The sequence below is a fragment of the Diplotaxodon limnothrissa genome, linkage group LG12, assembly GCF_057381915.1.
Source record: "Diplotaxodon limnothrissa isolate DT_005_m linkage group LG12, D_limnothrissa_male_GT1.1, whole genome shotgun sequence".
Classification (NCBI taxonomy): Eukaryota; Metazoa; Chordata; class Actinopteri; order Cichliformes; family Cichlidae; genus Diplotaxodon; species Diplotaxodon limnothrissa.
Genome location: NC_140607.1, coordinates 1,983,326 through 2,011,004, shown reverse-complemented (window position 1 = coordinate 2,011,004; position 27,679 = coordinate 1,983,326). Strand labels below are relative to the sequence as shown.

Sequence of the window (27,679 nt, the reverse complement as noted above, 5' to 3'; positions counted from 1 at the left end):
AATATCGCCCTGCGTTCCTTTGTAATATTTCGTGCACCCTTAACTGAACTCTGCTTTTCTGTAATGTGAGTATTTGCCTGTATTCAGCGCATTCTAACATCACACGTTCAAATGTCTCCTCCTGTCCACAAAATGCATAATCCCCTGTCTCGTGCTTATTCATCTTCTTTAGTGTGTTATTTAAACCTGTGTGACCAACTCTCTCTCTCTTGCCATTGTATCTTCTTTTTTACTGCTTTGACTTCGTCTCCATTGTCCAGCTGCTCTATAATAACCTTCCCTGTCCCACAGCGCTGGGTCTGCTGTTTCCCAACGAGACTTTAACGTAACGTGGCTGCACGGCAGAAGTTCTCCTCCTACTTAGGAGGGTGTGTCTGTCCGAGAGAAAAACGCACAGTTCTTACACAGTTTGAACTTCCTTTCGACAGCTTCGACTTGAGTGTTTGGTACCACCCGTTATTACTGACGCTGCAGTCATTTCATGAGCGGACAGGGCTGCTGTGGCAGGAGACACGTCTCTATAGACTTTATTGTTTGTCTTAAAAAGTAGTTGTCGGTCTGACGCAGCGTTCGCGTGGGACGCTTCACTGATCATGGGGGATGTGATTTCTAGTCACCTGGATGAAGGCAAGCGGGAGATTATCACAGGTAAGGAGCGCCGCGGGTGATTAGTTTGATGAGTGCTGGTTTGGCGTGTTTTCCATTTTGCCACAGTGTCAGCGTGAGTCCAGCACCTCTTTGTTTACTAACTAAACGGGCTTTTTATCTGCTTCGTTGATAAACCACAAATATCCACGTAGCGCGTTGGGCACCGCACCGCTCTCTTTCCTTAGCTGGACCAAACAGCTCTGTCTTTAGGGTTCGGGTTTGTTCTTTGTCGTACTGAAGCGCTTCCACGACACCAAAAGAGAAGGAAAAACTGGAAACGTAATAGGAAATGATGTGACCCGTTAAAGTTTGTTACAAATGGGGAGTGCAGCAGATAAAGTTCTGCTGATCGTCAGTGGCCCTGCCTCGGACATGTCACAGCCTATCAGGTTTTCTCTAATATGGAGTCTTTGCTGTCGAGTCTGAAGCGAATAAGCTTAGCTGCTGACATTTTTCAGAAGCACACTCGTGTACAGTATCTATTGGACTTAAGTGTCACAGTACTCGTGCCTGGTCCACACAGATGTGTCTCATATAAAAGGCATCACTGATGACCTCCTGATGTTCCACTCATCTTCTGCCCGAGACTGGACGGAAGGTTCCGTTGGACTCTGACTTTGCAGTTTGTGTGTTAGGAGTGGAAAGTTCAGGTTTAGCAATTCCTTATTTTTGGCTTGTTTCACCTCAGTTCTCTTTATTTGTGAGGATTACAGCTGACAGAAGAATCCACAAGTATGTTGTAACTTTTGGTGGTGGTGGGTGGGGTGTTGTTACAATTTCTCCTGAACTGGGCCAAATTTCAGGAACTTCAGTGACTTTTATTACACTCACAAAAAGTGTTCATGTTACTGTTTCATTGCTTAGTTGTTGGGATGTTTAATTTTCAAAACAACTGACACACATATTTTTGTAGGGTTAGTCCTGACCAGTCCTGACCTGATAGACCAGTGACCTGTACGGGGTTTGGGTTTCTAGGCTCTTTATCTTTTTTTCCATTTAGAAAATGAAGCAACGTACATAAAATAAAGAAGACCGCACATGAAGGTAGATATTTGGGCTCAGTTTTCTAGTACTGGATTAAAATGGACATGAAACACATCATGTATAATGACTAATTGACGTCATGGAGCCCTACATAGATGTAACTCTGTCTGTGAAGCTCGATTTAAAGTTTTAGAAACGTGTTTAGCGCCATCTCCTGTCAGTACAGAACATTACATCTAAGTAACGTTTGGTTGGCTGGTTGGTTGCTGCTGATAGACTTTAATTAGTTGATATAAACTAATAACTGAACCAATATAATGAGACTTAAACTAAAAACCCATTAAAGGGTTTCACTTTGTACTGACTTTGGCTGCAACAGTGACATTGATGTTCAAATGAAGGATGCACTGTTCATGTTCAGTCTCAGGTGAGCGTCTGTTCCTGTCACCACAATTAAAACCTTTACTGGGAAAAAGCTGGTGGGAGTCTTTCATCAAAGCACCAACAAACTGTGACATGAAGAAAAACAAACTTTGTCGCTGCTCCAACCAGTAATCCTCCAGAAGTATTTAAATATGCAGATGAACTGTTAACCTAGTCTGATACATGTTTCAATTATATCGTTTGCTGAAGATATTTTACATCGAAGCATACCTGCAGCAAACAGGGCTGCAACTAAAGGGGGGCGTGGGGTGTACTAGACCATATTTATTTCAAGGTTGTCGTAACATTTTTCAGATTGAAGGAGAAATAATATAAAGTCTTAATTAAATTGCTTTGATATTTAAAAATATAGAAGACAGAGTCAAGGCACATTTCTTATACATCTTATTTAGCTGAGTTTGACTTGAGATGTTTACTTTAAAAACATTGAGTTTCAGTTTGACATATAAATCCAATGAAAGGAATGAGTTGTTTTTGTTTTTCTGACAGATTAAAGTTAAACTTTTAAACACTGACGTGAAAAAAGTGTGGCGCCTCTTCCTTGGACTGTCTTGGGGTTTTTGTTTCCTCCCCGTTGCGCACACACGACCTATTTTCCCTGCAGACGTACTGATGGGATTCCTGATCGGTAAACTGTTTACAGCATCACAGACCAGGAAAACGTGGAGTTTCTGACTCCAGCATGTGGGTGAACCACTTGTCAGCTAACTCAAACAGGCCCTTCTCCACACTTTTCTCATTTCTAAAGTGCTTTACAAACCTGAATGTTACAGCCAACAGGGGGATTTTCCCGTATCAGTGCAACTAGCTACACAACAACAACACTTACTGGTTAAGAGAGAGTGAAAGTGGACAGTATGTCCTTGGTCTTAATATGAAAATGTTGCAGCAAAGTAAGCCCCTTAAATGAATCTTTAATTTTCCTTCCGCTGAGCTATTGGGTCGGTTACATTAGTTTATGTTACCTAACTGGTAATGACCGAAACCAACCAACCCAGTGATGTAACACTGTGTACTGGAAGAAGATGGCGCTGAACAGATTTAATACATTTTAACTTTAAGCACTGTAAAATCCAGCTTCACAGTTTTCGTGTGTATGAAGCTGACAATGCTCGCTTCCACAGGTTTGTTTTTGTTTTTAAAGTCTTCTCTTTTCTTTTTACTAAAAAATGATTTGAGGTTTGATGACTCGTCTGAAGAATTAATTGCAAGTTTTGGCCACAGATTCCCAGAAAGGCCAAAGAAAATTTGAGTAATACTAGACTTGGATTTGGCTATAATACAAATAGAATCTACAGAGAATGGAGGAAGTTGAAATGTGGGATGAACCTCATTGGTATAGACCTACAGACATTCAGTGACCTTTCTATTTTACACTGACCTCCACGCTTGATTTCTGCTTAAAGTTTAGAGGGATTACCTAAAGCTCAGGAAACTTAGTGAATGCCATGATTGAGGCTAAAGATAATTTTTTCCTTCACTGTCATTACAACTCAGAGTAGCACGTACACGTATCAGATGTGGAATTTGAGGAATGCATGAAAAACACGTTTCTGTGTGGCTGGATGGAAACTTTAGCACGCTGAGAAGCTGAGTCCTGTTATTGAAAACTGAGAGTGGCCTCTGATACCACACGGTTTAAAAGCAAGACTGGATTAGTAACAGATTATTTACATTTATATTTTGGAGTGAGCATGCATGTAAAAACAAAGTCTGTGTGAATATGGCCAGTTACTTGTGTGTTTTGGGGGTTTTTGTGAGCAAAACACTGAAACGGACTGTAACAATTAGAGAAATTAAACTCATCAGTTAGTGTCCTGGTTGCCTCTTTGTTTTAACATTTAGTCAGGATGCATGAAGATACTGACTGTTATTATTGGGCATTGAGTTGTCAGCACTTAATTGGTACTATGACATGTGAAAATGAGAATGTCATAGCTGCTAACAGACTGTAGTTAGAGAAAACTGAACTATTGTTGACTGAGTGGGTTGTCTGGGGTGGGTTATGGACACATGAAGAACCAGGCAGCAGGAGAATCATAGTTTCACTGAGCAGAGTCTCCAGATTATGGATTATCCCGCACCTCAGTTCATTGACTAAACCCAATCCTGGGTTTCTCTGTTATTGCCTTCCAACCTACTTCTGCATGGGCGAACCTTAATCTGGAAGTCCCGAGGTGAAAATGGGAGACGCCCCCTAGGCTGGTGGAGAATGGCCGACCTAAGGTCCTGTGGGGCTTCCAGATACAGATGGCTAACCAACCGGACATTGTAGTGTTGGACAAGCAGAAGAAAACGGCCGTAGTGATTGATGTAGCGATAGTGAATGACAACAACATCAGGAAGAAGGAACACGAGAAGCTGGAGTATTACCAAGGGCTCAGAGAAGATGTGAAGGTGACGGTGGTCCCCGTGGTAATCGGAGCACTCGGTGCGGTGACTCCCAAGCTAGGCGAGTGGCTCCAGCAGATCCCGGGAACAACATTGGAGATCTCTGTCCAGAAGAGCGCAGTCCTGGGAACAGCTAAGATACTGCGCAGGCCTCTGGTAGAAGACCCGAGCTTGATAAACCGCCCGCAGGGGCGAGAAGGGGACATTTTTTTAATATTTACACATATATGTATGTCAAAGTGAGTTTGAGAGAGAGCGCAAACGTTCATTTTCACTTCACTTGTGAAAACTCTCTAACTGTACCGGTCAGTATCTACACTGAAGATAAAATGAGCGTCTCGTTTAAAACCAAGAAGACTGAAGAATGGACACTATTGGTTGGGTTTATTTGCTCCAGTTGTCACAGTCAGTGTTTCAGTGTTTTGCTTAATGAAGACTTTGTTTTTACACGGATGAATGTAGAGCTTTGCTTTGTCTATGAGTGAGTGAAACAGGAAATCCCCCCCTCCCTCCCCTTGTCCCTGGCTCTGTGAAATCTCTAACCTGTATCTTCCTGTTGCCTGGTGACATGTGGTCCTCTCACCTTCAGCAAATACCCAACTGATCGCACAGGTGATTGTTTTAAACAGGTCTGATAAAATGAGAAATACTTATTCTCAATGTCATTTACCCTTATATTGTATATTGTATAGCTTTCTTGTTATATGTAAAATTGTATTTATATTATTTAATTTTTTTTACTTTAAAATATTTTACTTGCATTTTTAATCACTCTTATATTTAAATGTTCATTTTCTATTTTATCTAGGGATTGAGAGTAACGAAGTTTCTATTCTCTGTATGTCCTGTACATGTGGCAGAATTGACAATAAAGTTGACTTTGACTTTGACTTATTTCAAAGTTAACTTCTCCTCAATAGAAATATATGACATGGCCAGTAAGAAGTCGACAGAACTCCTTCTATCCATGTTTTGACAGACGCCAACAAAATTATGACATTTAAAGCAGCAATGAAAGGCCCTCGCACCCTGGGAACAGCCAGCGTGCTGCAGGGTGAGTCACACAGTCACATGGCTGATTCAGTATCACATCACTTCCTCACTGACTGCTCTTTGAGTGCTTGGAGCAGAAAAGCGCTAACATAAGAGACGGTCTGTTTACAACTGACCATTTACCTTCTGTGCCCACTAGGTGGCAATATAGAATACCCACTAACTATATGACATACTGCTACATATCGAGTGGAACCATCAATTAAAATGTTGCATAGATTGGATCATGATTAGAAGCTTTTTGACAGTAGGTGGAACTATAAACACGACCTAATATGGGCACATAGATATCTCCAGTCTCTGTCTTCCATCAGGAATTTGGGAGTCTGGGAGAGATTCCCAAAAGTTGAATCTGGACGTAACATTTTCTCAGTTGACATATACAAGTGACTTCTTGGATGAGTGATGAAAAGTTTCTCCCCATGAAAATGCTACATCCAGATGAACGGACTTGACTTTTTTGAGGTTTTCTTAACTGGATGATTCAGCGTGCCACTGGGGCAGATTGAACAATGTTCAGTTGAGATGTGCGATATCTTCTCCTGTGGTGAATTATTTCACGAAAATTCAAAAGCTTCACAATTTAACATCACCAAGGTCTTTAGACTGTACTCATCAAAGGTCATGTTGATCTGATGAAGTCCCGGGGAGTCTGTCAAAATTATACTTTAAATTCAAAATAGCTGCCTTTCTTCTGGGTTTGGCGTTTAGCTCCAAGAGATGTTTTGTACATCTTGAGACATCACATAAGCTGCAAGATTTCACAGTTGAAACGTAGAGCCATTTTGTAATATTCAATGACCAGAGCCATACAACCTGAGAGCCTTTAACACGCTGCACGTTTCTGCCAAATTTCATGACTTTTCCAGCTTCCCAAACCCCTCAAACTGCTTCCTGTTTCATGGCGAATCCCCAGCCACCAGAGCACGCCAGCATCATCAAGTTCTGATGTGTATTCAGACTGCTTCTGAGGTGGACGTGCTCAACCTGGAAGGAGCAGTAGGTGACAGCTTCCTGTCGTCACCATGTGGTGCTTCATCTGTTCATGGACGGATTCCCATCACACCGGAGAATGTTGGGAGGATCGGACAATGTGTCTTTGAGTTACAGCTGTTTCCTGCTTACTGGCAAAGTTTCTCCAGTAAGCACGCCAATAAATCGCCATTCTGCCCGGGTCGCGCCCTTTGGCGAAAAGTTTTGAACATAAAGTGAGACATTCTCTTGGAGGCTTTTTTGACCACATTTTAGGCTGTTCATCCCAACCACCAAAACTGTTCCTTAACATGTAAAAAGACTTTGCTGTTGCCATCAGGTGCTACTGTGATGTCAAATACTGCAGTTAGATGTGTTCAGGGATGGACTCTATCACACTTTTGGTTCAAATTGGACAATAAATGTGTTAGGGATGCAACCATTCAACTAATTTAATTGACACAAATTCTTTGCTTGGACGCTTTGTGTACTGCAGCGGTCTATAGTGCGCCATTGTCACCATGGAAATGCGAGCGATTCACCCACGTTTGTGACTAAACTAGACCTGCAGTACAAACGTATTCAGCAGTCACGTGTAAAAGTCTGACAGGCTGAGCTCAGGTGGAGCTTTTTCCAAAAGCTTTCATAACATTTTTCAGATTGAAAGTGAAATAATATAAAATATTGTGTTAATTAAAGTGCGTTAATATTTAAAAATATAAAAATAAAAGCTTTTCATGAGTTGATAACAACAAACACGGGCTGGTAAAACTCTGAGCCAGTGACCTGAGGCTTGTTAGGTAACACATTATTATTAACCATCATAATTACTCGTTTTCAGCAGTACAAAGATGTTTCATCAGCGCTCAGGCCAAACTTTAAAATGCTGATATTGTCGCTTTTCTTCATCGCAGGCTTACAGACACAAACTCCTCACTCGTTCACTCTCACACACAAACACTCATGAACACACACCAAACCAAAACACTGCATGAACGCTTTCAGTCTCCTGTTAATGTCAGAAAGCCTTCCAAGAACACAGAGTAAAGGTACAGTTTCTGTAGTTTAGATCGCACACGGCTTCTTTTATTTGACTTTGACCTTTCACTGTATAGGAGAGTATTTCGATATTTTTGTAATTAAGAAAATGTTTTCCAGGTTTCCAGCTCAGCCAGGATATTTTCTTCATTCAACCAGCTGTTCTAAAAACTGCCTGAAAAGCCTCCAGCATGCTGCAGCAAGAAGCCCATCTGATTTCAAAGACTGTTCCAGTACCGTACTTGGTTCTCAGACTACGTGCTTAATTGTGGCTCCTGGGCTGTTTAAAAGTGGAGTGGAAGGCAGAGCCTTCAGCTTTGTTCTGTGGAACCAGCAAACAGACTCTGTGTCTGGGACGGCTGTCGCTCAGGGAGTAGAGCACGTCATTTTGTTATGGCCACTCCCCTTTTTGTATACTCAGTAGGGTTACCCCCTGCAGAGGTTCAGTGATGGTAGTTAATTTGATTGGCTTACACCAGGGTAGAGGCGTCGGGATGGTTTAAATAGGCCTGCGCTCTCCCTCCAGGAGGGCATCTCCAGGGTTATGTTTGTTTTCCAGTTGCGCTACTGGTAACGTATAGTTTTGGCTGGATCAGATGAACCTGAACCTTTAGTGATGATGAAGGGGCCTTTCTCGGATCATGTGACTCATGTGACTGCAGAAAAGGATCTCTATGATACCAGAACAGAAACTTTGTAAAATGTGATTTAAAATAAAAATCTATAAAGAACATAGAAAACAATGAAATGCAAAACTGTTTGTTTTTGGTTTTTTAAGGGGGGAGCGAGATGATCATTCATTGTTAATCGTCTCCAAGTACTTGCTGCTTGTGTTTTCTGGGGCTTTCTGTGTAACATTAAAGGGTCTTTACACTCTAAATCTGCTGCGTGGAGGTCGCCAACTTTGGCCTATGAGCTTCATCCAAATTGTAAAGCAGCTTCCACTGGACTCTGGAGCAGTGGCGACATTTCTCTGGAGTGAGGAGTCTAACTTCTCCGTCTGGCAACTTGATGGACGAGTCTAGGTTTAGCGGTTGCCGGGGGAACAGTACTTGTCTAACTGCACTGTGCCAAGTGTAACGTTTGGAGGGGGGCTGTTTGTGAGGAGTTGCTACTTAGTTTCACTGAAAGGAACTTGTATCGCTTCAGCATAGCAAAACATTTTAAACAATTTCATGCTCCCAGTGGAACTAGTTTGATGATGGGCCCTTTCTGTTCCAACATGGCTGTGCGCTGCTGCACAAACTCCATGACGACATGAGTGAGTGACTTTGGTGTGGATTCTTAACCCAGTAGAAAACCTTTGGAATAAGTTGGGTCAGAGATTGCCAACCAGGCGTTCTCATCAAACAAGAGTGTCCAAGTTTACAAATGTGCCTCGTGAAAGTTTATTCAAAATTCCCGTATTCGCACTTCTAAACCTTGAGGAAAGTTATACGGTTCAAATTCCTTGAGCCCCTGCTGATTCTGCAAGTTTGCCCAATAACAAAGAAATGTTCAGTTCATAGTTTCAATGGTGGGTTTATTTGAACCGTGAGAGACGGAACCATAACAAAAAACGCACTTCAATTTACACATTAATTTGCATTTTAATGAAGGAAATAAGTATTTGACCCCTTTGAAAACGTGCTTTAGTACTAGGTGCCAACATAGGTTTTGCCAATACCAGAGGTCAGACTTGTCTTGTAGTTGGCCAAAAGTTTTGCACACATCTCAGGGTGGATTTTGTCCCACTCCTCTCTGCAGATCTCCAAGTCATTAATGATTTCACTGAGTCAGAACATTAACGCTATCTGAATGTGCCCAGCACTGCAAGTATGCCGTCATAGATCAGGTTTTATATATTAAATATTTCTTCCCAGAAACTCGCGAGAGCAGGACCAGAAAAGGTGGCCGACGGTTCCTCCCTTTCTTTGTATTTATCACACAATGAAGACGTAGACAGAAAAATACTGTCCAGCTTTGTTAGAGAAATACAAACAACGAGTGACTTTGTAAATGCGTTTAAGATAAGGATGTGGCATTAGTCGTTTTAGGTTTGGTCATCGCTGGCATCCTGCGTGTGTCTTTCTGGTGTTGATGGGAGCTCATCACTGTCAGTGTACAGTGATGAGCTTATTTATGCACACCAGTGTAAAGCAGTGCTCTCATTATTTACAGGCAGTAAATCATTTTCCTTGTCAGAGGTACTCTCTTCAATCGTGATAGGATTGTCGTGTCTTGCATGACATGACGTTGGTGCTGGTGGTCCATTCATCTGGGACTAATTCAGCCATGTCATCTGTAACTCCTGCAGTATCTGTGTCCAGCCGCCGCCGCAGTCATTGATATTCATAGTTTATGTGAAAAACAGTGACACAGATGTTTACAGGAACCGTTGCAGTTTTGACTGCAGCTACAACTTCAATATGTTACTTAAATTCAATGTTATTCATATAATGCCAACAGTCAAAGCCTCTTGGCTGCTCTGCATTGTGACATTAGCTATGACTCCTAACCACTCCAGGGTATAAATGGTTTGTGTTAACCCTTCTAGGGCTGCAATACATTGAGAATTTTGAATAATTCAATAATAAAAAAGTCTTGACGCAGTGTTTACTTCTATGCTTCCTTTAATGCACAGCTTTGCAGCGTGCCGATATGTTAGACCAGAGTGTTGCATCCACTGAAAACAGACCTGCAATACAAGCAGCATCTGAATAAAAGGTGACGGCGTTAAGCCCACACAGCCCCCAGTTTCAAACAGAAAGGCAGCAGCGGTGAAGACGCTGCACAGTTTTAACGTGAGACTGGAATCTGGGCCGCATGTGTGTGTAAAATGAGTTGGACACCCCAAAATTCAGATGTTTAGCCATTCACACTGGTCCAGCCCAGTTTATCTGCCCCCACCCAGGTGGGGACGGTGATTCAGGCTTGTGGGTGGGAGTTGGGGTGGTGGCTGGGACGGATGGATGGCAGAATGAGAGGTGAATGAATACATATAGTATGTGAATAATTATTTATTATCTGAAAGAGTTTGTATACATGTAAAAGTTTCTTCTTTGGTTTGGTGCTGCTTTCTTCAGACGTTTTGTTTTTGGCCGTTCCAGATGCTCACCTGAGGCAGGTCGAGTATAAAAGGAGGCCAGTCGCCTTCAGCGGGCTGAATTCCTGTTCCAGTAATAAAGGCCAGAGGATGAGTTTAATTCAGCCTCAGGCCGCTTTGTTTGAACCTGACAGTGAGACCATCTGTGTGACTGATCATACAACAGAAGCGTGGGCTTCATTTACCTGTGTGTGTGGAGATGTTCTCATCATGTGCAAAAAAAATAATCAATTTCACCGTTAGACTCATGACACGTGCATGTCGGCCAGTTTGTTCTTACCACTGTGCACATGTTAGTCAGTTTGCCTCCAAATCCACAGGCTTGTGCTTACATCTTGTAGTCTATCTGCATACTGCCACGCCCCAATTTCTCTATATAAGGAAACAAGGTTAGCTGGAGAGAAAGCTGTGACTGTTTTTAAAGAAGGCAGCACCAGTAAGGCAAGAACGCAGGAACAACTCGGCCTGAAGAAACTAACAAGGTCCAGAAGAAAGACAGGAATGGTTCCACTGTCTGTGGGCCGGGGCCAAGACATTAGACTGAGCAGTAAGATCCAGGCTGTGTGCGATAAGACAGGCCTCTTTGTCATTTCATTTTCTTTAGATGTTGGTCATTTTTAAAGAAAATGTCATTTTAATCCTGAGCTTCTGGTTAGATTATGATAATTTGGTAAACTGCTTTGCTGTAAATAAGAACCAAAGAGAAATAAGTGTCGTTGTTAACAGTAGAGCTTGTAAAGAAAGACAGGCCCTTTTAATTTGTTTTGTAACCCAAATTCAGGTTTTTTCTTTTCTTTCATCATGAAACATTTGTGCAGATTTAATTGTATCGTGTGTGTGTCGTGTGTTTGTGTTTGTGTTTGCAGCTCGGACCGGAAAGGTGATTGCTGAGTTTGGGCGTTTGTATGAGCAGCAGTACGCGGTAGCTCTGTTCAACAAAGTTCGCTTTGACGTAGAGGGAGGAGGAACCCTGCAACCTCAGCTGCTTCACCGCAAGGTACAAAATCCTCTCTGAAAGCTCTGCTTTTATTCCAAACACCAGCGAGTGATCGTTGCAGTAAGGATGTCCCACGTGGCTCATTGTTTTGAGTGTCACACCGATGCTGCTCACAGATTAGCGAGCTATGTCTGTTAATCATTTGGATTATGACCATAGTGAGTCCTCTTGGCTCTGAATGGTCAGAGAGAGACTTTAATGACTCAAAGGTTTCTCTTCGGTTTCGGTGTCACAGATTCCTCTGGAGAACAAGGCCATTTTTTCAGGCTCCCTCTTCCAGTACTTGGAGGAAAACAAGAAATGGAGGAACCACTTCCTTTCCATCCCAGACTCCCATGACGTCAAGTACTACGACAGCAAGGCGGTGAGACGGGTGCAGTGTTCTCTGTACATGAGCAAGTTTTACTCACTGTCTAATACATCGACTCTGTTCTTCCTTGGCTTCACCACAGTCCCATGACAGACTCCTCCATCCCAAAGGAACCATCAGCTGTGCCGGGTATAAAGTCCTGACATCTATGGAGCAATACCTGAATCTGATCAGCAACAGCTTGCCAGGTGAGGAGCGGGTAGGTAAGGAGAGTGTACTTATTACAGTAGGAAGGGGAAAACTCGAATCAACAGGAAACTCAGTTCATCAAATGCAATGATTTATTGTGGCAACTTAAGACATGCAGTCAGTGGGGTCAGCTTAACTGGTCACTGTGAACGTGTGACTGTGAGAGCCCTGTCCAGGGTGTACCCTGCCTCTATGGTAGATATAAGCTGCACGATCCTGACCCCTGTTGTTCAGTAAAGACCACAGCGGGGTGAAGCTGGGGTGGATAGTGTGCATCCAACAACAGGTTCCAGGACTTCAGCCTTACTGGTTGAATGTTGTTGCTGAAGGCACTGAGCTCTCTCTGTGGTGAAGCAGACCAACATTTCTCTTAGCTGTTAGTTGAGAGCTGCCATTGTCTTAGCTGTAAAAGGCTGATGGGGTAAAGCACACGCAAATTTGTTAATGAGGAAACTGGAGAGCGAGGATGCAGGAGTTTAACACTGAAACTGCAGATGTGTCTTCTTGGAGGCTGGGGGGGGGGTTGCACTGGCAGCCACAGTGTTTCTGAATGTTGCTGTACTCAAGAAAAGGAAATGTTGACTGCAAAATCAGAAATGTTTGCACACCATCAGTGAGCACGGACAACATGAAGTCTTTTTGTTACCCTTTAACTCTACAGAGAAACTTCAGTGAGGTTTTCAGTGTATTATTAATGCAACGGTTTTATTTTTAGGTGTTAAAGCCAAGGTGGGAAGTTCCCCCTTTCTAAAGTGTGCCACTCCGTACCCTCTGATAATGTGGCACCCTTATGCCCGCCACTACTATTTCTGTGTGACGACAGAGAAAGAGCAGCAGAAGTGGTATATGGTACTCCAAGACTGTGTCAGACACTCCAACAATGGTGAGTCATGCTAATGTAATGATAGAATAACCCTTTATTGTCATTGTGCGTGTACAACGAAATGGTGGGTGCTCCACACCAGCTGTGCGTGGTGTAAAACTATAATAGTAGGACAGAGAGAATGAATAACAAACTAGAGGAATCTATGCAAAGCAGGAGGAAGGCACACGTTAGACAGGCTGCAAACGAAGAGCTGCTACTTTCAGTTTCATTCATGTTTGTCAGAGCTCTGGATTCTTCTCTGTGCTGTAAACAAAAACTAGATCTGCACGTTGCTTTTCTGTCTTCTGTGCTCCTGCTCTCTTTTCCTTCTCTGCTTTACTGACTCTTAAGTCTGTTGCTGTGATTGAGACTTGCCAATAAAGATGTCAGCTCCTGACCGGAGCTATAGCAGTAACTACGTACGGGCCATAAAGTCCCAGATAGTCTGACTACAGTGAACGAAATGAAGTTGTTTTCATTAAATACCCTGTGACACAGTTTAGTCCTCGTACTGTCTCTCTCACACACACACACACACACACACACACACACACTCGTTTTTATGCACATCTAATTGACGTCGTGCTTACAACCATCAGAAGTGAAACTAAAACAAATATCCTGAGATAATTTAAATTTAACACTAAATGTGATTCAGAACATTTTTGCTTTTGTCTGTAATTTTTTGACATTTTATTTATAAATAAATAACGGTGCCAAATCACTACAACAGTTGCCTGAAGGCAGTTTATATTGTAAGGTCAAGACTACAATACAACAGCACGATTGGATCTGCACTCTGCTGTTAAACGTTTGTCCTTCCCAATCACAGCAGGGGGCGTCTGTCTCCTGAGTCTGAGGAAGCTGAAGGCTCTGCCTCTCTTTGCACTTTTAAGCACCATAGGTGCCACAAGTAAACCAGCAGCCTGACAGTACAGTGCTCTGCTGGGATAATACACTTCTATGATAAGGTTTTTGTTTTGTTTTGTCTTTTCAGAATAATCTGCTCTCTCTTTCTAGTCCCTGTCAGGACTCTTGCTGCAGCATTTTGGATCAGCTGAAGGCTTTTCAGGGAGTTTTTAGGACTTCCTGATAATAATGAATCACAGTCGTGCAGCCTGGAAGTAATGAATGCATGAACTAGTTTTTCAGCGTCACTCTGAGACAGGATATTTCTAACTTTAGAGACAGATATGCAGACTGAAGGGCAAACATGACTCCACGAACCCTCAGTCTCACTGGAGGCCAAAGTAAGACCATGCAGAGTGAGAATCTGGATAGATGCTGCATTTCTACAATTTTGAAGGCCAAGTACAAGAACCTGTGTTTCATCTGAGTTTAGAGCAGGGGTGGCTCAGAGGCCACATTGACTTTTAAAATGTGACGGGCCAGCACCAGATGCATGCATATCAAACATAAACATTAAGATCACACTTTTTTGTCAGTGAATCAGAATCTCCGGTTAGTTTTGTTGTGGCAAGAACAGATCTGAGGTGTTCATCACTCAGCTGGGATCTGTGGGTGCTGCTTTGTCTGTTCACACACATACGTGGAGCCAAACAACACCAGCATCCTCTGTGACATCATCTGGATGCTTGGTCCCCTCACTCTAAAGTGCATTTTACAACTGGCTTCACTGCGTGATCGAGGTGCAGCACAGACTTGCACAGGGCTTCCTGGTGGATTATGCAGTGTAAAAAACCAACCTCTGCTCAGGGTTGTCCTCTTTCAACCTGCCCTGGATTCTTCTGAGCAGCCCGACTTTTGTTCCAGTCAGATTTGGCGATCCATCTGTGGTGGCCTGACGAGTGTACTCCGAGGTAGCTTGTACCTCTTGATGACCTCTGCCGCGTGTCATACAAGCCCTCTCCCCACGTTTTCCTCTTTATGGATTGCATGGCCAAAAACTCCTGTTATCTTAAAATTAAAAATGAATCCCTCTGATACAAATTAAAAGCTGAGCAGTGTCCTTACACAACTAACCTATAATTACATGGCAAAACAATTACCTTACCAAGGTACATACATTAGTTTTAATTATGTAGTAAAACTAACTTGCAGATATATCCTAGATGTTGTTCAGACACAGTTATGAAATCTGATCATTTTTACTCACATTTCTCGTGTAAAACACTGAATATGAAGCCAACAAAATTCATTCATTGTAAAAAGTCATCTGGGCTCCTGCACCCGACCGACCCCCAGTTTAATAAGTCATCTGTTCATTCACCAGCTCGCAGTGTTTTCTTCAGCAGGATAAAATGATGACACTGTTTGTGTGTTATGTGTTTAAACTGCAGCTTGATTGGTTGGTGGAGGCGAACAACTAAAAACAGTTAACTGTAATTTATCCATCCATTAGTTTATATTTACATTCAAATGAAGCGTGGATCATTGTAGGAGTTGTGTGATTGATGATCAAAGTATAAAAAGTCTAATTAATTGTGGTGAAACAGATTTGTTCCACTTTTGTTCTTGTTTGAAATCGCCTGGTACCATCTGAAGGAGAGAAAACTCGATTATTTAAAAGAGTCTCCTTAATCTCACGATGCTGCATTCTGTCATCAGCCCTGCTTTCCCTCCTGTTTTACCTTCATCATTTCTCTGATAGAAGACCTGCAGTTATCAGTTAAAAGTTCACTGACGGCTGCTTCTTCAATTCCAGGTTTGTCAGATGAGAAAAAAGTTCAGACACCAGCCTTCACTAATGCAGTGCGACTCTACCGTCAAGCTCAAGGCCAGTATGGCACCTGGGAAATGATGTGTGGTGCACCGTCACAGGTAGCGTTGGCAGAAATGTTCTTCTGTGGCCTCAATCGGACTTTGGGGGGGGGGGGGTTGGAAGCTGGGATGAATCAGGTGCTGTGTCATGAAATGTAAACTTGATGTCCTCCCTCAACCTGATTTTTCATTGAATTGCGACACGAGGTTATTCAAAGTTTTCACCAAACACCTCTGATGGTCAGAAGATTAAATGCTTTATGCACATGTTGCATCGTAGTCAGGCCCTGCTGTGCATGCTTCAGTGCTGAACAGGTTTTTCTAGATGCTTCTTCAAACCCAAATCACATTTATGTCATTTAAATTAAGTTATTGTCTAATGCTGTGTTTTTAAATCATTCTGTTTGTCTGATTATGCTTTAAAAAGGCGCCCACAAATAAAATGTAATATTATTAATTATGTGATAACAGACTTGGTTTGATGGAAGCATAACCACCTTACGTTGTCTTCTGTGGAAGAAAACTTAATTGCACGCGCTGTAGTTCATCTCACATGGCCTGTGTGAGTCCCTCTGTTATGTTCTGCTTCCTTACATGTGGCAACATGGAAAACGTACAGAGAGAGGTTACCATGACGATCACACGAGCGACTGTAAAAATGCAGAGCGCTCGTGGTCCTCTTATTTGTATGTGGGAATCGTTTTCCTTGTAGATCTTGTCTAACCTGGTGATGGAGGGCCTCCTCTCGGAGCTGAGAGACCTCATCTCCCCCCGCCTCAAAGGCAAACTCCATGAGAGACAAAGGAACTGGATACTGGTGAGGAACTACTCTGGGATTATTAGACTCAGTCTTTAGCAAAATAAGTGTTAACCTGCAAGTTTGGTGGATACTGCACCAGTGATTGGGGGACTTGTAAATGTTGACATCACCTGTTTGAAATGCTCCTTGTTCTTCTGGAACTTTTCAGGGTCTTTTTAGCACTTTTGTTTCAAACATGGTGCTATTTTGCCAGAATAACAGGAACTTTAATGACAAAGGTGTTGTGTGATTCATTCAGATGTACACTACCAGTCAAAAGTTTTAGAACACCCCAATTTGTCCAGTTTGTCATTGAAAGTTATGCAGTTGATTGTCTGATTGCACTCTGAAATAAACAATAGCGTAGTACAAATAAGCACGTGGAGTTAAAAAAAGAAATCATTGAATCAGTTTATAGACTAAAATGTATTCTAACCTTTGACTCACCAAAGTAGCACCTTTGGCAGATAGAGCAGCTGAACAAACCTGTGCCAGTCATTCTACAATAGAAATCAAATATTCCCCATGAATGTGGACCTTGTCGCTGCTTTGCTTTCCCTCTTCTGTCAAGTTCAAACCAGCTGGATGGGCTTTAAGTCTGCAGACTGTGCTGCACACTCCATGTTTCCAAGCTCACCATCTTGTTCTTTGTTCCTGAGGTAGTTCTGGCACAGCTTGGACTTACGTTTGGGTCATTATCCTGCTGTAGGATGAACCCCTGACCAACTGCACACCAGAGGGTCCTGCATGGAGTGCTGTGGTAGCTGTTTTGGTTCAGGGAGCCTCTCACTCTGTACGAGTCACCGACCCTGGATCCAGCAAACAGCCCATCACACTTCCTGCTCCATGTTTGACAGTTGATGCCTCACACTGTGGATCCGTCCTTTCACCTACTCGACAGCGCACAAAGACGTGATGAGCCGAAGATTTCAAGCTTTGATTCATTAGTCCATCTTACCTTCGTCCAGTCTTCAGTAGTCCAGTGTTGATGTTTCATGGCCCAGACAGACCTGTTTGTCTTATTCTGACATCTTATCAAAGGCTTTCTTGCCGCAGCTGACGAGCGTATGGCACCACGGTGTGTTCAGCACTGCTTCTATGCAGGCAGAGGGGGGAGTAATCCAGAAAGTTGGAACAGCTGCAGGAATTAGTAGCAGCAGCTTTCAAGGCTTGATCAACCTGCATTGCTGCAGAACAGATTTAACCTGTTAACCCTTGTTGTCCCTGAAAAAGGCTTTTTGTATGATTCTGAAATGTACATTATTTTTCAGTTTTGAGTAACTGCACCTTTGTTTATCCTCTGGCAGTTCACCCTCACCTTTGTACCATTTCAAGCTGTTCATTGGACTGAATGACTTGAATTGCAGTAAATAACTGGAAAGATTAGGGTGTTCTAACTTGTGACTGGTAGTGTATGTATAAGCTTGGAGCTTATTTTAGTAATGTGAGTGCAACAGAAAAAAAGCTGATCTACATTTCTTCAAAGGTCTGTAGTTCCACAGGACCTCTCCAGCAGGTACAGCCCAACTGCTTGCAAATTCACCTGTAAACTCAATAGTCTGTTACGCAGATATACAAATATATTCACTGCATGCATTTTCCAAACCATTTAGGCTACTATGTGACACTTAAACAGACGATGTACTGCACAGGTGTGAGTTTGGCAACATCAGCTGTGTGTTTTGTGTTTGTAGATCAGTGATGCTGTGTACAGCCTGGTGCAGGCGCAGTGCCAGACGCAGTATGAAGCAGTGTTGCAGAAGTGTGAGGCTAACCGCTCTTCTTTAGAGGCCTCCATACGAACAGACGTGGACCAGATCATCACATCCAAGGAACACGTGACCAACAAGATCAGAGGTTGGATAAGAGCAACACTTCTCCTCATTCAGATACTAGCAGCACATTTCTCAGAGCATTTTTCATCTTTGGTTAGTTACAAGCCCGTCATCGATAGAATACTCATGGAAGTAGAAGTCGTAATAATAACTGTAAATGTTAAAGCAGTGTTGTTCTAAATATCTACAGGGCTTAAAATTCTTACTGTGGGTTCAGTTTTAGCTGTAAATGTGGATTCATATCTTAATAGGAACGTTTATTGCTTGTTTCTAAAACTGCACCATGGCAAGAGTATCAGTGAGAATGCTTGTGTATAAACCTATGAAACCTATAGTTTACCTGCTTTGGAACAAAGGAACAAAGGAATGATGATGCCAATCATCCATGCAGTTAGATGATTGGTTCTAAATGTAGCTGTGAGAGAGAGAGTAGCCAGAGAGACGTCCAGCAAGCACAAGGAAACCAGACAAACTAACAAAAAGGCCAAATCAGCAACTAACTTACTGTTACATATTTGTAAAAATACATAACGTGTGTGTGGAGATGGATGGAGATATGTAGATGTTACATTGTCTTGGTTTAAAAAAAAAAAAGATAATAAAAATATAGCAATATCTCACAGTTTGATATTTTAACATCACTGTCGACCTGTGGAAAGCAGGGAGACAGTTTCAGAAAGTTTCAGCTGCAGATAGGAGACATTAAACCAAACAAAGTTACTGAAGGGTAACTTTTTAAATTGTATGATATCTCAAGTCAAGTTGGCTTTATTGTCACTTCAACCATATACAGTTTAACAGTACACAGTGAGGCGAAACAACGTTCCTCCAGGAACCAAGGTGCTACATGCAACATAAATTAACTAATCTAATCTACGTGTGCTTCTACTTGTTTCCAGCCAATTAACTCAGTTTAATTCAGCTTTATTTTTAATATCTCCAAATCGCAACATTCACCTCAACAATCAGACAAAACCTATGGACAAGCACTTTTGCGACAGTGGGAAGGAAAAACTCCCTTTTAACAGGAAGAAACCTCCAGCAGAACCAGGCTCAGGGAGGGGCGGGGCCATCTGCTGTGATTGGTTGGGGTGAGAGAAGGAAGACAGGATAAAGACATGCTGTGGAAGAGAGACAGAGATTAATAACAGATATGATTCAATGCAGAGAGGTCTGTTAATACACAGTGAGTGAGAAAGGTGACTGGAAAGGAAAAACTCAGTGCATCATGGGAATCCCCCGTCAGCCTACGTCTACTGCAGCATAACTAAGGGAGGATTCAGGGTCACCTGGTCCAGCCCTAACTATATGCTTTAGCAAAAAGGAAAGTTTGAAGCCTAATCTTGAAAGTAGAGATAGTGTCTGTCTCCTGAATCCAAACTGGAAGCTGGTTCCACAGAAGAGGGGCCTGAAAACTGAAGGCTCTGCCTCCCATTCTACTTTTAAATACTCTAGGAACAACAAGTAGGCCTGCAGAGCGAGAGCGAAGTGCTCTAATAGGGTGATATGGTACTACAAGGTCATTAAGATAAGATGGGGCCTGATTATTTAAGACCTTGTATGTGAGGAGCAGGATTTTGAATTCTGGATTTAACAGGAAGCCAAAACAGGAGAAATCTGCTCTCTCTTTCTAGTCCCTGTCAGGACTCTTGCTGCAGCATTTTGGATTAACTCTTTTAAATGTATTTATTTTATTTCACCTTTATTTATGTAGGTAAACCTCATTGAGACAGTCTCATTTTGAGCAGCAACCTGTTTTAAATATCCTCACAAAACTACAGCTTGATAAACATACTGTAGTCATTATAATTCATATAACAACTAATTAACTGGAAAAAAAATAAAATAAAAGACAGTAACAATAAAACATGAACAGGAGCAGCCCTGATGCTTCCTCCGTTGTCCTTAGGATTTGTTTAAAACCCTTCAGTTCAGCATTGTAAGAAAATGCCTTCTCCCCACGTTCTGTACGTACTGAAGTGACTGATAGAAGCTTGTGAGTGGAGGTGTTAGTTACTCTGTTTAGGTGACACACAGGAAGGTAGATGCACTGCTAGCAGACAAATTACTGATGTATAACTGAACAACTGGAGGCTTTATTTACAGGTTGTCACATTTCTAATTTGACATAACGATCCCAGACGTCTGCCTGAAACTGCAAGCCTGCTTTTCTCTTGTTTTGCAGCCGTGGTTCTTCCTAAAGCAGAGAAGCTGCTGAAGGTGAGCATTCAGCCCTACATCAGCTCCATCCTAGAGGCCCTGCTGGAGCCCACCAGCCGAGGGTTCTTCGAGGTCCGCGAGGTTTTCTTCCGAGAGCTGGTGGACATGAGCAAAAACGTCCTGAATGAGGGCACTAAGGAGATGGTGGCACAGGTGAGCACGTAGAGGAGGTCCTCCTAGAGAGGGGAATTCAGTAAAGGAGATACTCCCTCTGCCTCCATTGAACTCAGAAACATTTAGTGACATTCAGTGCTTGTAATCTATTCCTCTTCCTCAGCACATGGAGAAGATCTCAATGCTTGCCTTCCATCCAGTGAAGATGTGCAGCTGCTATGAAAAGGTGATGCAGCTGAGTCTGGAAGGTCTGGATCAGAGATTTGACATCTCGAGCCCCTCGGTGTTCATCCAGAGGGTCCAGATCCTCATGAGAGAGGTGATGATCGCTTACTGGCAGCTGGCTTTTCAAAGCAGTGCAGCTTTAACATATTGCTGGAGGTCTAAGTGATGTATTGATTACAATCGTAATTTACTGTACGAATGGTTTTCTGATCAAATGTATTTTTAAAGATCTGCATTTTATTTGTTGAAAATTTCATTTTATTACATTTTCTAATGAAACAACACGTTACAAATGATATAAACGGAGGAGAGGGAGGAGGTTACAATCAGCACTTACTGGTAAATAAACATCACACACTTTGAAAAACAAACTCCCCGCTGTATTAGGAACTTGACCGTTCTCAGATCCCTGAATGTGTAACAAATACAGGCAACGTAAATCAAAATGAATATAGTGAAACAAATGATTCACCTTCACTAACCCAGAACAGAATGCAGTTGGAAGGAAAACAATGACTCGAGAAACAAGTAACACACAAACTCATATCAGCTGACTTCCATGAAAAGGCGAATGCATTAGAATCACTGATGTGTGCTCTGAAGAAGCTTAGAACACTAGCAGACACTAAAACATAAAACACCACAAAGAAATGCTCCCGTCTGGATTTAAACATCTCTTATGCAAATATCCTCCATTCCTGTGTATTAAATCACATACAAAGTACATTATGTTGTCGCCTTCATCTCTTAGAATTGAGATGTTCACTGATTGCTGTAAATTTGTCAGGATGAGATCAGAAAGTTTTATTTCTAAAGAGAATAGTTGAGTTATTATTGAATATGAAATACTTTGTGGTTTGTTAGTCTCACTGTCCGTGTTTGAACTCGAAACATTTCCTGCCTCCTTTTCTGAGGTCAACGTTACACTGCTTATGTCTGCTTTAATTTTGTGTGAGCATCTCTCTACTCTCAGTGTTGTAAGAATAAATTAAACTTGAATAGTTGCTGCTCAGTTTGCAGAGGAATTGAGTACCATGAACACAACAGGACTGCAGGAAGGCAGCACTTCTGAATGAAAGTGTATTTGCTTAGAAGGGGAAGTATGACTAGGTGGAGGCACATCATGGAGCATCAAGTTTTGGATCAGTTAATAGATCTTCTTTCATATCATATTTATGTGATAATTATCAAAGTCAAGCTATTATAAAATATACTGATACATTTGAATGCACTCGTGATAGTGTCCCCATCTGTGTCTGTTTACAGCAAATGGACAATGCTGTTTATACATTTGAGCAGATCCTTCACCAGAGTCTGGAGTCTCAGGGCGGTGAGGATCTCTGTAAGACTATCCAGCGCTGCCAGGACAGAGTTATCAAGGTAAAACACGTGATCAGTAAAAACCTGTTAGATCACCATTTTCTCCTAAACCAGAAACACATGGAAGAGGAGGACTGGGGTGGTAGATTTGAAGGTTGGTGGTTGGATTCGCTCCACTTTACAACATCCATATAGAGTGTGAGCATATTAATCCATCCATCTTCCTCTGCTTATCCTGGGCCGGGCCCAGAACACCTCACCCAGGATCCATCCTTGTCAGATGACTGAACCACCTCAGCTGGCTCCCTTCGATGTGGAGGAGCAGCGGCTCTACTCTGAGCCCCTCCTGGATGGCTGAACTCCCCTATCTCTAAGGGAGAGGCCAGCCACCCTTCGGAGGAAGCTCATTTCGGCCGTTTCTTTCCGCGATCTCGTTCTTTCGGTCACTACCCACAGCTGGTGACCATAGGTGAGGGTAGGGACGTAGATCGACCGGTAAATTGAGAGCTTGGCTTTTACACTCAGCTCTCTCTTCACAGACCGGTACAGTATCCACATCAGTGCAGCCGCAGCACCAATCCATCTGTCGATCTCCCGCTCCCTTCACCCATTACTCGTGTACAAGACTCCAAGATACTTGAACTCCTCCACTTTGGGGCAGGAACTCGTGGCCTGTTGAGCTATCAGGGTAGAAGTGCCTTAGTCAGGGAGGTCACCACGAACCTGATGGTCTCTCTGAGCTCCGTCGCTGCCCCGTGGAGAGAGAAGAACCATCCAGAAGGTCAACAATTTCTGCTGCAAAAATGCTTCAGCAAGGGGGAGGAAGACTGGAGATGGAGCAATACTGGAAGAGCATATGGGAGAAGGACGCAACACATAACGGCAGTGCTCGGTGCCTATTGGGTCTAAGAGCAGACCACAGCAACCTCCCTGAACTGGGACCAGTAACCATCACAGTGGCAGACATCCAAGAAAGGGCCAACAACCTTCCTCTGTACCACATGGAAGCTCCTGTCAAAGCATTCACATCATAGCGTTGTGAATGCTTTCCACATATACTGCATTTGTTCAAAATGAAGTTACAGCTTATAGTTGCCATCAGACACACACACACACACACACACACACACACACACACACACACACACACACACACACACACACACACACACACAGTAAAGCTGTCCTTTTCCTTCTTTCCTGTGGTTCAGAAGTTTGACTATGACAGCAGCACAGTGAGGAAGTGTTTCTTCCGCGAGGCTCTCTTGCAGATCTTCATCCCCTACATTCTAAAGCAGCTCAACCCTTGCTTTGTATCTGTGAGTACATCACCTTCTCTCTTCCCCAGAACCTGGAAAATTAATAATGCACATTTAGCTTTTTGTTTCTGTAACAAAGAAAAGCATTGTGACTGGTTCATTGTTGTTTGTTCTTGGTTTCATTCTTCTTTGAAACACCAGGAGTTGCCACGCTTTGAGGAGCTCATCTTCGAGGACTTTTCCCACTTCATCCTGGTAGAAAACATCTTTGAAGAGGTTGTGCTGCAGTCAGTCATGAAGGACATTATAATGGGTCAGTCTTCTTTGGTGGTATATCTGTATCGATGAAGAAAGACAGAGTGAAAGCAGTCAGAACTGAGGGCCTTATTATACTACCAGGAGGCAACATTGCAGGCAGTGCAATGGGTACCATTAAGAGGAAAGCCTGCATGGACTCACAAAGTAACAAATCAGACAGGACATGATGAATGTTGATCAAGACAAAAAGGTTTCAAAGCAAAATATCCTGTCACCCAGAGAAAGCCAAAGCACACTCTGCAAGTATTCAAACGACACAGTTCCCCAGAAAGGTCCTCGAGTCCAGACGGGTCATCCACTAATTCCTCTGATTCCTACATTTGGTACATTATGAAAAATCGGCCTTGAATTGTGCAACAGATCAAAGTGATGCAACACAGATGCTGGTATCAAATTCTAAAGAAGCATTTAGTGTTTAACAAACGTCTCCGTGTAGTGGTCACAGCTGCTTTCACTGTGATAAGATATTCAGATTAAATATGATATAAAAGTGGCATCTTGGATCCATTTAACCCGGGAGATCAGCATCATTCATATTGTTCCCCGCTGTACTCTGTGCACACAACATAAGTCATTGAACTTATTGTGAGAATCCACATTTGAACCCTTTTCTCTCTGTCTGCAGCTGTAAAGGAGGCGGCAGTCCAAAGGAGACACAATCTGTACAGGGACAGTATTGTTCTGAGCAACAGTGACCCCAACCTGCATCTGCTTGGAGATAATCCCTCCATCGACTGGGCGGGACAGTACGGAGGCGACCAGGAGGAGGTGGATGGGGCAGAGAATGATGCCGAGTACAATGGTGAGGTGGAAAGTGTGACGTCCCGGAAGAAGAAAAGAGTGAAGCAGGTGGTGTCCTTGATCCAGACGGACGGCACCGCTGTCCTGCCTAGCGAGTCGTGCCTGGAGGTGCCTGGTGTTGAAGACATACTAGAGGAAGATGGAGAGGGGCGGAAAGAGAATGGAGCTGGGGAGGAGAACTCTGAAAACAAACCTTTGTGTGACCAGAATGGATTTGCAAGTCTCAAAGCCTCCACAGGAAAGCCAGAAGACGACAACGAACCCGAGGAGCAGCAGAAAGAGGAATTCCAGGCGACCGAGTCTGCTGGAGAGGGAGAGGAAAGTCAGGCTGTGGCAGAAGAGCAGCCATCATCCAAGCAGGAGGAGTCGGAGGTTTTACTCCTGCCTCCTGCTGCAGCAGCACAAAAGGAGTCTGAGATTCAGGAGACGAGCGTCGCTGCAGGAGCCCAGCGACTAAAGTGAATCCTGCCCGCTTCTTTTTGCTTTTCCCGTTTATACCAAGTTTAAGACACTAAATACCTTTTTTAACCACAACAACCCAAACTTTGTCTTCACCTGGTAGAAACATGAGCACCGTCTGTGTGCTGTGTATAAATGTGACAAGCTGCAAGAGCGCCAGGATCGAGGTGCCTTCAAGAAGCTGGATGTTTTCTGTGGTTTGACCTTCAATCGGACTTTTCTAACTGCGTGATTCAAACTGTAAGCATTAAACTGTCACTGAGTGATGAGCAGCTTAAAGAACGTGTGACAAAAGAATGAATCCTGAGTGCAGACGATCGTGTCCATGTCGGCACGAGTTTGTTTTGTGGTGGTGGGAACGGCACCGTTTTACATCAGTAACAAGAAAGATTTTATTAACTGTCATTTTACATCATTTTCTATCATTTCCACACTTTTTCATTTTTAGATTGAAGTTTCTGAAGCAAATGATTTATTGGTAATAAATTATCGATCAAAAGTATATTTGTCATCGTTTCTGTTGCCACGTGCACACCAAGGTTAGTATAGGGAACTAAACAAAACTTAAAACTTTAATGAGAATTTTATTTCAGTTAGTAAAATGTAAACAGTGAGCGGCGTACAGACTGCTCCTGGACAATAAGAAACACAAGCGTCACCACACATAAGCTGTTCCAGGTGATCAGGACGTTTCTCACGTCCTTTCCACCTAAGAACTACATCACGGCAGGATGGAGGTGTCTCTGTGTACATGCATAGACTAAGGTGACAGGTAATGGGTGTGAATGTGTAACCCATATTTCTAATGACCTGAATCCTGAAGAACGTCCCTGTAGAGACGAGCAGAATGTCAACTGTTCGTTTCACAACAGAAAACTTTCTGTTCAACTTGGAAATGAGCAAAATCTGAGGCTATGATTTTCTTTAATGTTTGACATTTAGGTGTTTTTACGGAGCAGTTCTGCGTCGTCCTCCATCCTTTGCTCTGGTTTGAATCTCTGTTACTCATCTATTGATCACACAAATGTTCCACGTCTTCTTTTTGTGTGTTACACTTATTATAAACACATCCCCGCGTCACTGTTGGTAGAAAACTAAAGAATTGAAACTGTATTTGCCTTTGCAGTTTGCACTTTCTGAACAATATTCCCTGGATTCAAATCAACTGTGGAGAATCTTTTACTGCATAAAGTGTTTTTAAACTGTAGATTTTATGAGGTTGACTTGAACAACCCTCTGTGCACTTTTCCACTGTGTGCTGTATTTCACTTTTTAAACTCTGAGCACAAATAAACTGAGGACATTTTTCTCCAGTATTTTTCCTTATGTGCCATTCTTATACTTAGTTGCAGTGAAGTTGCATGAGTATTTATAAAAATGTTTTAATCTAGTATTAGCATATTTGCAGAAGAATCTGAACAGTTCCTCTGACACTGCTGTAAATCCAGAGTTGCTCCTTGACCTTTGTAGTCAGACGTTACTTGTTCCCTTCTGTGAGCTGCAGAGCAAGATCACTGACCTGGTGCTGGGCGGGTTCATGGGCTCGCGTAGAAACAATCCACTATATCAAACCTAAACATTATTAAGACCATCTGAAGGAGACGGAGCCTTTTGAGCGCTCTGTCTGCCTGCGTCACACAGTGCAGCAGTTTTGTAATTAAAGAGCAACATCTTTACAGGAGCAGTGAAGCTGTTATTGCTGGATACTGGTCCAGGCTGATTTGTGATTGGATGCTCGTGTCTTCACGCCTCTGTTGCTTTGAGGTGCCAAGATTCTCATCTTTACAAATCAAAGTCATTTGGCCTGAGCTTTGAATATGTGAGTCGTATGTCTGTTTATTACGAGTACACACACGTATAAAAGAAAATCATGATTTTTGCTGTGGACTGTGACGACTCGTGCAGGATATCCATCCACCGAAATACCAGAATCCAAAGTGTGAATACGGCTGGACGACAGTATCAGCCAACACGTCGGATTTAAACACGATTGGGAAAAGGATGCTGGGTGAGCGCCACTAACTTCGACCAACAGAGCGAGCAGCACACTGCACTGCAAATTCATTAAAGCACCTCCACAGAAACCAGCTGTGCTTCCAAAGAGAAAAACAGGAAGTAATTCAGCTGTAACTCAAGTCTATTCTTTTTCTCTACATTTAACAGAAAGTCTATTCAGGCATCAGGTGAATTCATCCTCAGTCTAACCAAAGAGGCATTTCTGCTCGGCAACATAGATTTTCCATATTTGAACTATTGTGAATCACTTAATGTAAAATCATTTCCAGACGTGTCTCTAATGAAAACTTGAAGATGAGTCAGAAAGAACAGGCAAGGTCAAAGGTCGAAGCTGCTACCACTGTTTCACTTTCATTAAAAAAAAATGTAATTGACATTAAAAATGTATTTTTCAAAAAAGATTTCACTAAAGGGGCGGAGGAAACATCACAGTACTATCAAGAGATTTACAGCTGCTTAACAGCACAGGAATAAAGTCATGAAGTCACAAAGATAATTAGTAATAAGTCATTTCTTTTTTATATATATATATAAACCCTTCAAATTCCCTCTGTGA

At 42.6% G+C, this 27,679-nt stretch overlaps 1 protein-coding gene across 1 annotated transcript; it reads left to right on the top strand.

Annotated features, from left to right (window-relative positions):
• Positions 1-421: 421 nt before the first annotated feature.
• Positions 422-25,563, top strand: niban2b (niban apoptosis regulator 2b). Its single transcript, XM_085367762.1, has 14 exons — positions 422-648; positions 11,482-11,612; positions 11,848-11,976; positions 12,065-12,170; positions 12,887-13,054; positions 15,702-15,817; positions 16,470-16,574; positions 18,251-18,413; positions 20,577-20,764; positions 20,889-21,044; positions 22,217-22,330; positions 23,482-23,589; positions 23,731-23,842; positions 24,473-25,563. The coding sequence occupies exons 1-14, from the start codon at positions 594-596 to the stop codon at positions 25,108-25,110; spliced, it is 2,289 nt and encodes a 762-aa protein (XP_085223888.1). The 5' UTR covers positions 422-593; the 3' UTR covers positions 25,111-25,563.
• Positions 25,564-27,679: the final 2,116 nt, after the last annotated feature.

Bases quoted from the DNA above. Each gene is read 5' to 3' on its own strand.
- niban2b (XM_085367762.1), top strand. From the start codon at position 594: ATGGGGGATGTGATTTCTAGTCACCTGGATGAAGGCAAGCGGGAGATT. The intron at 16,575-18,250 runs GTGAGGAACTAC...TTGTGTTTGTAG, and splicing joins GACAAAGGAACTGGATACTG to ATCAGTGATGCTGTGTACAG. The intron at 21,045-22,216 runs GTGATGATCGCT...GTCTGTTTACAG, and splicing joins TCCAGATCCTCATGAGAGAG to CAAATGGACAATGCTGTTTA.